The sequence below is a fragment of the Homarus americanus genome, unplaced genomic scaffold, assembly GCF_018991925.1.
Source record: "Homarus americanus isolate GMGI-L3 unplaced genomic scaffold, GMGI_Hamer_2.0 scaffold6317, whole genome shotgun sequence".
Lineage (NCBI taxonomy): Eukaryota > Metazoa > Arthropoda > Malacostraca > Decapoda > Nephropidae > Homarus > Homarus americanus.
The window spans coordinates 9,921,798-9,934,754 of NW_024730668.1; the positions used below are offsets into that span (position 1 = coordinate 9,921,798).

General features: G+C 37.0%; 1 protein-coding gene across 1 annotated transcript in view; it reads right to left on the minus strand.

The window, feature by feature from the left end:
- LOC121867229 (E3 ubiquitin-protein ligase SH3RF3-like) overlaps positions 1-12,169 on the minus strand; it is a gene marked incomplete in the record, with an annotated part of 60,677 nt that extends 48,508 nt beyond the window's left edge. Inside the window, 2 exon segments of the mRNA XM_042367079.1 lie at positions 11,347-11,418; positions 11,990-12,169. Coding sequence (XP_042223013.1) covers positions 11,347-11,418; positions 11,990-12,124 — 207 coding nt within the window.
- Between the last annotated feature and the right edge of the window lie 788 nt (positions 12,170-12,957).

A 12,957-nucleotide genomic window follows, 5' to 3' on the forward strand; every position in this document is an offset into this window, starting at 1 on the left:
ATTAATGTATCCTTTCTTTCAGGTTAGATTTAGAGGCATGTTCTGATTTGGAGAATCAGTCGTTAGTTGAAACCACCGGGGCGTGTTGTTTTTAAGGAGTTGGATTCTGTAGCCCTTGCATGTTCAGGACGTTTTGCTGGTTTGATAATAACTTATTTTACCTGTCATGATTTGCTGAGTCTTACGGTTCCTCTGTTCTGTTAATTCTAATGGAATGTTCCTGTTCTGTATTGCGGGCAGTATCATCAAATTCAACATTGTTTAACATACTAACCATTACTGCAAAGTCTGGGTCCTGTAGTGAGAATACTTCCTGTGATTTTGGCCAAGTGTCTACTGTATCTGTTTTATTGCTTGTGGTTAGGGTTTGTCTAGGATGTCTTCTGCTGTGGTTATTTAGGCCTCTGAATCCTGGTGGTGACAGAGGATGATGTATGAGCCTGTCATCAACAGACGTGTTATGTAAGTGGGTCAATGCATATGATGTATGTTGGATTCCCACCTGTTTCCTGTCTGTGGGTAAGACATGAGATTGTGCGTTGGCGGCAACTTAGGAGGCGGACATGGCTCAGCATTTCTGTGGCGCGCTCTTGATGCCCTAAGCTTATATCTCACTGCTCTGTCATGAGACGGCTAACGTTTATCATACCGTCGCTCTCATTCCTCCTGGACAGTGAGACTTGCTGGTTGATATATACTCAGGTGTTATATATACAACCTATAATAAACAAGGAACTACCGTTTTGGTTTTCGTTACTTAAAAGCCAAATATAAATATGTGAGCGGACTGGATTTAATTGGGACAAGCTGGCGATTCAGGTCTAGCTAACGTAACCTGAGTAATCTGTGTTAACCTTCTTTTGATTTTTTGATGGGGATTGTCAGTTTTTGGTGAGCACAGAGATTGGAAGATGGTTGGCAATCATCGTGGGTTATCTATTTGCTAGTTGAGTAAAGATACGGTTGAGTTCTCAAGTTTTGCCGGTAAAGTTTAGCTTGCTTGTTGTGGATTAATATAGGGTTGTGTTTGTGACTTTTAGGTTGGGGCCAGGCATAGACAATGGCGCTGATTTTCATATGGCTAATGCCATAGTACAAATAGTTTAAGTTTGGCTGTGCTCACAGGACCATTAGGGGGTTTGCATGTATTCATGAATCTCAGCTCGTTAAGGATCATTGGGTTGCTGCCTTTCGTGAGTAGGGATGGTCTCTTGTTTTAAGATAAGCATGTCATTTCCTTCGACTTGTGGGGTCTGTTCATCTGTCCTGGCTTGGGAAGTCTAAGTTAAATCTCAGTGGTGTCAGTGGCATTTGAGTTAGTCTCCTCTTTGGACTTGTGATATGAGAGCTGTTTTTGGGTTTGTATTGTTATATTAAATTTTTTGGTTTTTGTTTTTGTATAACATTTTTATGTTTTTTTATTGTTATTATTCTCTCTATGTGATTAGTTCTTGTATTTTGTTGCCTATGCCTGTTGTCTGATAATGGGTTGGGTTTTAGCTGCCGTTTATCATTAGATGTAACATGTTTTATTTTTATTTTGTATGCTTTTTGTGCCAGATGCATAATGGTCTGATGTTTTTACAGTGTGTGTAGTGTAACAAACCGTGACGAGTAACAGTTGTTTAAAGTCTGTGTAATTACTGTTGCATATTTGTGAACGTTACCGCTTAATAAGAATCTCAAAGTGAGCTGTCATAATTCCACGTTATTTTTGATCTCTTTAACTAATAGAATCTTATTAAACTCCACGCCCGCAAAACATGGGTAGGTGTGACCCCTGAGAGGCCTGTTTCCCCATACATTGCTACTTTTTAGTGTTCCTCGATATGCTGCAGATTCTGGTCACCTAAGTCTAAGGGATAACAACACTCTAATCTTCCAATTTCCTGGGTCCTTGCCACCAGCCCTCTGGACAACATGTAGCTCGTTAGGTAGCGGGCAAGTGGACTGGAAGCATTGGGTTAGGTTTCGTGACCGGATCGATAAGGAAGTAAAGAAGGGTGAAACCTGGCATATCTTAATTGATTTATTCCTTATAAAACATACTGGTAAAAACATATACGGGTGGCCTTCCTCAGAAGAACAACTGAAATGCTGAATTTTAAAAAAAAAAAAACAACCGCGGGAAATTAAGGTTTGTTTACATCCAGCAGTTCGGCTGCTCTCTCTCTCTCTGCTTGTCTATACAGAGTACAACATTTAACCCTTCAATATATATGAGCAGTAAATAAGTGTTGCTTTCATATTCTTATGTAGAGTAATGACGATATGTTTTCACATGTGCGCACTTACATACGCGCAGTCTCACTTTTTGTTTTACCATTAATGGTTAGCTACTTATATTGTTCCATTTATTAACACTAAATAACATTACACGTACTTCAAACAACCATATTAATTTTTTTACATTAATTTTACTACAGCTAAAATCAGGGTCTTATTTTCTTCAGTTTTATATGTAGAACCAATCAGTCAATGGTTTCGTAAGCTTTTACATAAACAATGCCGGCAGCCGTCTAGTCTCCTCTAATATTCCACGTATTATTAATAAATTATATTGTTAATTTTGCACACACATACATTAAATCAATAAAAACAAATTCAGAAACATTAATTAAAATATATATGAACAGTAAATAAGTGTTGCTTTCATATTCTTATGTAAAGTAATGACGATATGTTTTCATGTGTGCGCATGCACTTACATACGCGATCTCTCTTTTTTCTTTACCATTATCGTTAGCTACTTCTATTGTTCCATTAATTAACATTAAATAACATTACTTAAAACAACCATATTAATTTTACTACAGCTACAACCAAGGTCTTATTTTCTTCAGTTTTATATGTAGAACCAGTCAATCACTGGTTTTGTAATCAACGAAAACAATGCTGTCTCATTTCCTCGTGTTTTAATATTCTACGTATTATTAATGAATTGTATTGCTCATTTTGCACATATTAACATTAATTCAATAAAAAAGACATTCAGAAATAAACAATAATGAATCTTTTGTACATAAGAGAAATGACGCTGTTTACACGATGATGCCCGTCGTCTGCACGTTGGCGAGCCGTTCAAACCCGTCGAAATTCAAGTTTCCGCCATCAAAATTTTTATTTATTTATTTTTTTGTGTGTTCCAATAAAATACATTAAGAATTAAAAACTCACGAAATTTGAGAAGCTACTATACAACATTTAACCCTTCAATATATCGTCAAAGAGACCATGATGCAGAGAAAGTGGTGCTAGTGCTTCCAAGCATAAGCACAAGTCACTATCTATCCAGGAAAAGGGTGAACTTCCATGGCACGGCAATTTCCATGGTCCGGCACCGGTCAGGTCCCGAGGTTGCCGGACTAGAGAGGTACACCTGTATTATTATTATTATTATTATTATTATTATTATTATTATTATTATTATTATTATTATTATTATTATATTACAGAATTATTGTTATTATTATTATTATTAATTTTATTATTAAATTTTATTATTATTATATTATTATTATTATTATTATTATTATTATTATTATTATTATTATTATTATTATTGTTATCATTATTATTTTATTTTGGTGTATTTTTATTAAAATTTTTATTTACTATGAATTTGGTGGATTATTACCATTACATTTTCGCCCCCCAGGCCCCCATGTGGGTCAGTGATCTATGCCCGGGTGAACTAATCCCTGATTAAAAAAAAAAAAAAAGTTTTGCTCACAAAAAAAAATTCGTTTTTTTTTGGAGCTTTTCGGTTTTTGGAATTTCGGATAAAGGGTTGTCAACCTGTACTGTAAGTAATTTGTAATATGACTTGAAATAAAAGAATAAGCTGCATTGAAAGGTACGTATTCACTCAGGATGAATTCTTGTGAGAGCTTTCAGTTGACCAGCTTACAACACGGTCATTATAACACACTGTATAGTATCTGATATGAATATACCTTCAATAGATGAAATATTAAAGAAATATAGAAATTTTGCATCTAGAATATAGCTATGTACTATAACTGATTACAGTATTACCCCGCCTAACGCGGTTTCACTTAACGCGTTTTATCATATACGCAGTGCCTCGCCAGAGCTGAACTTTCACTTAACACGGATTTTTTCCACATATACGCGGTGAGTGTCCGGCTTGAGACGCTATTTTTAGATTTGCCCCACCCGCCACCCTGCCTGACTGCCTGTTTTAGCTCATAAAATTCATACAAATTACCCGGCCAGAATATAATTTACATTGCTGGAATTCTTATAATTTGGTGATCATTTTGAATATAAACATCATATATTTTGCATTAAACATACAAATTTTAGATAAAAATTTTTTCTCTAGGTAACTATGTTATCTTTTGTGCAAAATATATGACATTTATATTCAAAATATTCCTGGTCTTACAAGGAAACCAGCAATGTCAATTATATTATCCTAACTTTAGTTTGAGGTATTATTTATTAAAATTTAGTGGTTATCCCACACATCTCCTTGGGACGGTTGGTGGGGGGTGGGGGGGGTGGGAGGGACCGACCGACCATCTGTTACCCTGTGAAGAATTATTATTTTTTTTATTAACTGAAGATATTTGTTTTAGCTCATAAAATTCATACAAATTACCCGGTCAGAATATAATTTACATTGCTGGAATTCTTATAATTTGGTGATCATTTTGAATATAACATCATATATTTTGCATTAAACATACAATTTTTAGATAAAAATTTTTCTCTAGGTAACTATGTTATCTTTTGTGCAAAATATATGACATTTATATTCAAAATATTCCTGGTCTTACAAGGAATCCAGCAATGTCAATTATATTATCCTAACTTTAATCTGAGGTATTATTTAATACTAAATGTTAAAAACTCTGGAAGGGAGGATTGGTGGGGGGTGGGGGGGAGGGTTGGGACTGACCGCGCGGTTGGAAGAGGGGGGGAGGCAAGGTGGGGTACTTTGATTGACAGATAGTGTCGTGAAGATTATTTTTTTTTTTTATTAACTAAAGATATGTGTTTTAGCTCATAAAATTCATACAAATTACCCGGTCAGAATATAATTTACATTGCTGGAATTCTTATAATTTGGTGATCATTTTGAATATAAACATCATATATTTTGCATTAAACATACAATTTTTAGATAAACATTTTTCTCTAGGTAACTATGTTATCTTTTGTGCAAAATATATGACATTTATATTCAAAATATTCCTGGTCTTACAAGGAATCCAGCAATGTCAATTGTATTATCCTAACTTTAGTTTGAGGTATTATTTATTAAAATTTAGTGGTTTTCCCCCAAAAATTTCTCTGAGAGGGAAGAGCCGGCAGTGTAGTGTGAGAGAGTTGAGTCCATTATTTGAATGGACATTAACTTGGCGACTGTATTTCTCTATTTCTCTTAAGTATTAATTGTGTGCATGTACCATCATAAAATTAAGATGTTATTTTTACTACAACATATGTATGTGCCTTCAAAAAGTGGAGTTTGGGGGTCGGGCCGGTTTCTATTGGAATTAATCCCATATGTTCTGTTGTTCACTTAACGCGGATTTCACTTAACGAGGGACCCTCTGGGTTCAATTGACCGCGTTAAGTGGGGTACAACTGTATATGAAATATGAGGGATTTATGTGAGTCCTGAGAGGGACATTCCTGGACTGGGGTGGGGATGACTTATGTCACTTCATCCCTTTGAGACGTATTAATGTTTTTTGTATCTCAATAAACGTATCAATCAATCAATATACCTTCTTAAAAATGTTATTTACTACATTTGAGGCATTATATGATGACTCAATTTGGCTACTTGTACACTTAGACAAATGATTAATGAATAAACCATGGTACAGTGTTCCCTCGGTTAACAAACACCTCGGTTAACGAAATTTCGGTTTACGAATTACCTTCCATAAGAATCTTCATTTCGGTTAACGAACACAAATTCGGTTATCGAAATTCTTACGAAAATGTTTCAACATGATTTGTCTTGCTCACCAGCTGGAAGATTAGTCCGCCAATACAGAAATCGGTTCTAGGGCTTGCATTCGTTAAAATTGGAGTAAATATCAAAAAGGTTGTACAATTCAATAATTTTCCAAGTTTTATATTAAGATTTTTATTCATTTTAACACTTATTTAACACAATTGCAGTACAGGGAACTAGTTTTTGGTGCACCCATCAGCCACTTCACTCACCCACCAAGGCCTCAGTTTGTATCTCTGTTCAGTGGAGGAAACATCTTGCTTGTGGGTCTCTTGAACACAGAGTATTTTTACATTTTTACAGTACAATTATTGGTCATTCTGAAATTTATTTAACATATTTACAATATATAGTGCAGTGCAGTGTTGATTTAAAGAAAGTAATCTTGAATTAAATCTAGTGAACTTAAATTTTATGGGTGAAGTAACGGCATGAAGCATGGGGTGATTTCTCTTCCACCCCCACTTCCTTCTCTTCTCCCTTCTCATCCACCCCCACTTCTAATTCCCATCATCACCATCATCAACCAGGAGCCTTCTACATACACACCTCAAATTAAGTGTACTTTACTGCATTTTTTTTTTACTTTGTATGTAATTTTCGGTGAGTTGGAACCAATTACCCAAAATCCCATTGAAACAATGGTTTCGGTTAATGAAATTTTCGGTTAACGAACGAATTTCTGGAACGAATTGTGTTCGTTAACCGAGGGACCACTGTACCGGGTATACGTAACTGTAATCACTTTTTTACATTCTTAACACTGATTTAACACTGAATTCTTTGCTGATTTTGTTCTGGTACAATAATGTAAAGCACTGCACAACACAAAATTTACACAAAAACAGCAGCTAGCAAGGGAAAAACCTTCTACAATGGCAGCAGAATATGAACTAAGCAAGCCAAGCAGCTAGGCCACCCACGCACCTGGCATATGGAGATGGGTTGGAATGCCCTTAAAACTTATTCCCAGACCCAGAAATAAAAATGTGTTGAGATATTCTAGAATTTCTGGAATTTTCAGAAAATGTCCCCGATTTTCAACCTCAAAATATGTTCCCAAACCTGGAATTGAGAGGATTTTCCAGAAAAAATCAGAGCAAATTTCAATTCAAGCTATTGGAGAGTTCTGGGTTTGAGGGATTCCACCGAATGGAGATATTACATAATTATTTTATCGTGATTACTCATCTAGAACTGTTTCTAGGTAATATATTTACAATGCTAATGTAACAACCCCCACCTTTTTATTTCAATTAGCAAACTTGCTCTAACTCATTATAGTATATACAATTATCTCTTGTGTGGTGCAGTCTAGCACTGTAAGGTGAGTAACAGGCCAGACCCCATAGCACCTCGCAAGAAAGCGCCTTCCCAATTCCAAGAATGTTAGGCCCGAATTCAGAACGTTATTTTGAGCCTGGGATTTGAGCTAGGCTCAGGCGTGCAAATTGGGATTCCTCGATCCAAGATTTCCTGCCGTGGATTACCCATATTCAGAACATCTACTTGAACCCTGGATCGGGTAATCAGTTACATTTCCTTCAATAAGGAGCAAGGATTCAAACAGTGAACTTCCAGCCAATCACGTTTCATTTATACCACTACGACAGCCAATCACCATCGAGAGTAATGTTTACAAGATTATGACGACAACTATGACTTTATGGAGGAGAAATCTCTCTTTACAAGTCATAAGTTTCTTTTTGTTTTTTAGGTGAATAGCCCACCTGGGCACAGGTCACCGACCCACAACGGGGCCTAGGGGTCAAAAAAATATGAGTAAAGATACATTAAAAATAGAAGAGAAAAAGGCTATTAATCTATACTACAACGATGCTGGAAAACAAGCTTTTTAAAGTGAGACAGATTGTAAGAGTATGGAAACACAAAAGAAGGCAGAGCATTCCACAGTTTGGCTGTGTGAGGAAAGAAAGATGTACTATAACGGGTTATTCTAGTGTGACCGACATCCACAGAAAAATGGTGGGCACTGCTGGCAAGACAAGCGTTACGAGCCCATGGCCTTGCCGGCGGTACACAGGATACCAAATCCACCAACACTGCCCGTTAAAGTAACTGTAAAAGAGAGTGTGAAACAACATTGCGGTGAAGAGAAAGGGAAGAGAGTTTATCAGCTAAAGGAGGAGAGTTAATAAGATGAAATGCCTTTGATTCCACCCTATCTAACAGTTGGGCAGAAGAGCCGCCACCCCATATATGAGAGCAGTACTCCAAGTTAGTATTAAAGTAGCTACGGCATCTGTACAGCATTCCCAGCTTTCGGGAGGTAGCTTTAGCAATGTTGTGGGTGTGTGGCTTCCATGACATATTAGAAGAAATGGTGAGGCCTAGCATATCTCTTTTAGAATTTGGCAAAATGATTGCATCCTGAAATGTGATTGGTGGGAGATAATCTAGCTTGAAAAGTGAAATTGGTAAATGCTGTTGCTGTAATTATAATCAAATTAATTTCAAATTATAATGATTTATGGTACAGTGGTCCCTTGGTTAACGAACGTTTCTATTAATGAAATTACGGTTAACGAATTAGCTCCCATAAGGATTTTCAGTTCGATTAACGAACAAAACTTCGATTAACGAAATCCTTACGACAAACACATTTTGTTGTGCACATCAACTGATCAACTGATCAGCTAGTCCGCCAATACAGTAATCGGTTCTATGTTTACATTCGTTTCCAGTGGAGTAAATATCAAGAATGTTGTGCTCTTTAAAATTTTTGCATTTTTTATATTAAACTAGGGAACTAGTTTTTTGAGTGCCTATCAGCCGCTTGACTCATCTGCCAAAGCGTCTCTGTTTAACTTTGTTTACAGTGGAGGAAACATCGTGTTTTTACGTTTTTACATTAAAATTAGTGGTCATTCTGAAATTTTGTTAACATATTGATAATATATAGTGCACTGTAGTGTTGATTTAAATAAAAAAATCTTTAATTACAGCTAGTGCACTTAAAATTTTATTGGTGAAATCAAGCATTGGTCCAAAGAAATCTAAAAAGGCGATTTAAATTCAAGTGAAACAGGAAATTATTAAGAAAAATGAAGAAGGCATTAGAACCAATGTACTGAGTCAGTCCAGAGGTTCCTGACATTATTATGGAAGGTGACTCGCCTTCCAAGAAGCATTAAAAAGCTTCTCTTCTCCCTTCTCCTCCTCCACCCCCACTTCTAATTCCCATCATCATCATCAACCAGCAACATTATTCCTTACACACCTCAAAGTAAGTGTACTTTACTGCATTTTGTTTATACTTTGTATGTACTTTTCTGAGAGTTGGAACCAATTACCCAATATCCCATTGAAATAATATTTGGTTAACGAAATTTTTGGTTAACGGATGACTCTGTGGAACGAATTGTGTTCATTAACCGAGAGACCACTGTACTATGTTACAATGTGGCTGTGTTGTTATATGATAACAAAGAAATTCATAGCGGAAGAATAATTACATACAAATTGTAGATATAATCCGGGACTGGTGTCAATATTCATAACCAAAGCAAGATGAATCAATGCAGGGCATAGTAACCTGACTAAGCTCTACGTTAGGTTTCTTTCTTTTCTTTTAACCCCACATTTCCCCTCATTAGTAATGTTAAGAAAAGACTTTCCTTTATTAATAAATTAAAATCAAAATGCACTCAGCATTGATTCAATTACAGTATACAGTCATGCGCCGGTTAGCGTCCAACCGAACAAAGTCCGATCCCAAATACCCCCCAAAAAAAAAACAACACTTCCGTGATGCCTGCTGGACCACCACTCCACGACCCCCTGACGGAGACACGATGGTCCTCCCCATACTGGCCAGATATTATGTGTTAAAGGAATATCCTTCCTTCCTTAGGCATTTGCCTCCAGGTGTAATGTTAACCTACATCTGTTGAGGTCTAAATGGTCGTAAAATGGGAAACTTGGGGTTGGGTGCCTGGAACCAATTAGAATAAATCCCATAGGTTTCTGTACTTTTGGACAACGTCCATTTCAGTTAACATCACGTTTCCTAGAACGTATCTAGGACGTTAACCGGCGCATGACTGTAGTCTCGATTTACGCGGATTTGGTTTAAGCGTTTGGTCATTTACCCGGCACCTTTCCAGACTGACAAATTTTTATTTACACGGTTCATTCCATCATTTACGCGGGAAGCGGAGTGGGCAGGGTGCGCACAAGGTCGCCCAGTCAACAAAACATTACCGAGTTCTTCACCCGCCACCCACCACAGCCAGCCCAAGTCAGTGATAGTGAGGATATGGACTTTGAGGGGTTTGACAAAGAGGCCCTGCAAGCCTCTGTGGTGGATAGTGATACAGGTGAGGGCCAATAATCTGCCCTCTGCCTCAAAACCAACCCCAATCCCCGTGTACCCAGCCATCTCTTCTACTAAGTAAGTGTTAAAAAACCTAATATTATTGATATTTCTCTTAAATATTAATTGTGTGTGCATACTATCATAAAATTAAGATGTTATTTTTACTACAACGTACATAACGTATTGTGTCTGGGTGAAGTATAATTTGTTTATTTACTGAAGATATTTGTTTTTAGCTCATAAAATTCATAGAAATTATCCGGCCAGAATATAATTTACATTGCTGGAATTCTTATAAGATAAGTGATTAATTTGAATATAAACAAGCTAAAATTTGCATTAGACATACAAATTTTAGATCTAATTTATGAATTTTATTAGAGAGAGCAAAAATTTTATCTTTTGTGCAAAATATAAGACGTTTATATTCAAATTATTAGCAGTCTTGCAAGGAATACAGGAATGTCAATTAAATTATCCTAACCATAGTCTGAGGTATTATTTATTACTAAACCTAATAACCTAGTGTTTTCACCCAAACATTTCTCAGTGAGGGAGAAGAGCCAGTGAGCGTGGGAAAAGGGGGGGGGGGCGGAGTTGAGTTCATTATTTGAATGGACATTAACCGGCGACTGTATTTCTCTTAAATATTAATTGTGTGTGCATACCATCATAAAATTAAGATGTTATTTTTACTACAACGTACTATTGTGTCGGAAAAAGTGTAGTTTGGGGGTCGGCCCAGTCTCTATTTCAATTAATCCCATATGTTCTGTTATTTCATTTACACGTTTCTCGTTTTACGCGGACCTCCACGGGTTCAATTGACCGCGTAAATGAAGACTATTACTGTACTGTATATTGAAAATTCAACAAAATAGTTTTCTGAGTAAAAACACTCAAAATAAAGAAGTGTCAGCATTCCTTACATTTACCTGCTTGATCTTCATGGACCCTAAACACGTAAGTGTTATAACACATTACCATAACTAACCAGACTCTTTCTTACCTGGAAACTATTCATTGTGAAGAATCTTGAAGTTGATGAATGGGAGGTAGAGGTGAACCATAGCCAACCAGTCTGTTAAGTTGATGCTCCATATCACAGAAAATATCAAGGAAATCTCCCTTGCTGAACCTACATCATTGTCTGAATTGCATGTCATCATAAAAATTAAGAGGATTCTACCTATCTACTATCAATCTTCTATCTACAAAATTTCCAATTACACAGTATCGCTGAAAAGCGCGCTCTGTCAAAATTCATGTTGACTTGCTATCTTGAATGACGAATCGACCGCTAAACCTGCCTCTAGGCTGGATTAACTCAAGGATCAACAAATCCGATCTCAAACCTGGTTTGAATCTTTATGTTGGCTGAATACCATTCTAAATACCAACAATCTTCGCTCAATCCTTGGTTTAAGCCTTCATGCGGTTTCAAACCAGCGTTTTGAATTTGGGTTCTAATGTCTCAGCTAGGTTCCTTTTGCAGTAACAACATGTTATCTGATCAATATTAAGTGCATTCAGCTAATTCATATTCTAAGGGTAGACCAGTGAAGATGTCAAATTTGTGAGGTTCAGTGAGCAAGCGCAACATGTCTAATGTCTACTTCTTACACAACAGAAAACTGTATTTACCAAGTTACCTTATGAGTCTGGACAATATCATTGAGACATCGGCGGCAAAATGTATGCTGGCACGGGAGGACACGAGAAGTGGAATCAAGTTGCTCCAAGCATACTGAACACTCCAACACATCACTCAAAAGCAACTGCTCCATCCTCACTCCAGTTGTCCAAATTGTATTACATCCTCATGCTGCTATCTGAAAAAAAGATAAATAAATACAAGGCTGTACTGTTCTATATTAAGGTTTTTTTACAACTAATGCATGTGAAACTACAAGTTAACAAATGAAAAAAAAGAAGAAGAGAGATTAAAGATTGTAATCCCAACATCATAGCGTAATACCCCCTGGTAAAGGTTTTTTGTCCATAGTGAAGAACAGCATTCTAAGGCTGGGACAGTCCTATACTGCACTGTATGGTTGAATGAAAGGCTGTCTAAACATTCTAAGGCTGGGACAGTCCTATACTGCACTGTATGGGTGAATGAAAGGCTGCCTAAACATTCTAAGGCTGGGACAGTCCTATACTGCACTGTATGGGTGAATGAAAGGCTGCCTAAACATTCTAAGGCTGGGACAGTCCTATACTGCACTGTATGGGTGAATGAAAGGCTGCCTAAACATTCTAAGGCTGGGACAGTCCTATACTGCACTGTATGGGTGAATGAAAGGCTGTCTAAACATTCTAAGGCTGGGACAGTCCTATACTGCACTGTATGGGTGAATGAAAGGCTGCCTAAACATTCTAAGGCTGGGACAGTCCTATACTGCACTGTATGGGTGAATGAAAGGCTGCCTAAACATTCTAAGGCTGGGACAGTCCTATACTGCACTGTATGGGTGAATGAAAGGCTGCCTAAACATTCTAAGGCTGGGACAGTCCTATACTGCACTGTATGGGTGAATGAAAGGCTGTCTAAACATTCTAAGGCTGGGACAGTCCTATACTGCACTGTAAGGGTGAATGAAAGGCTGTCTAAACATTC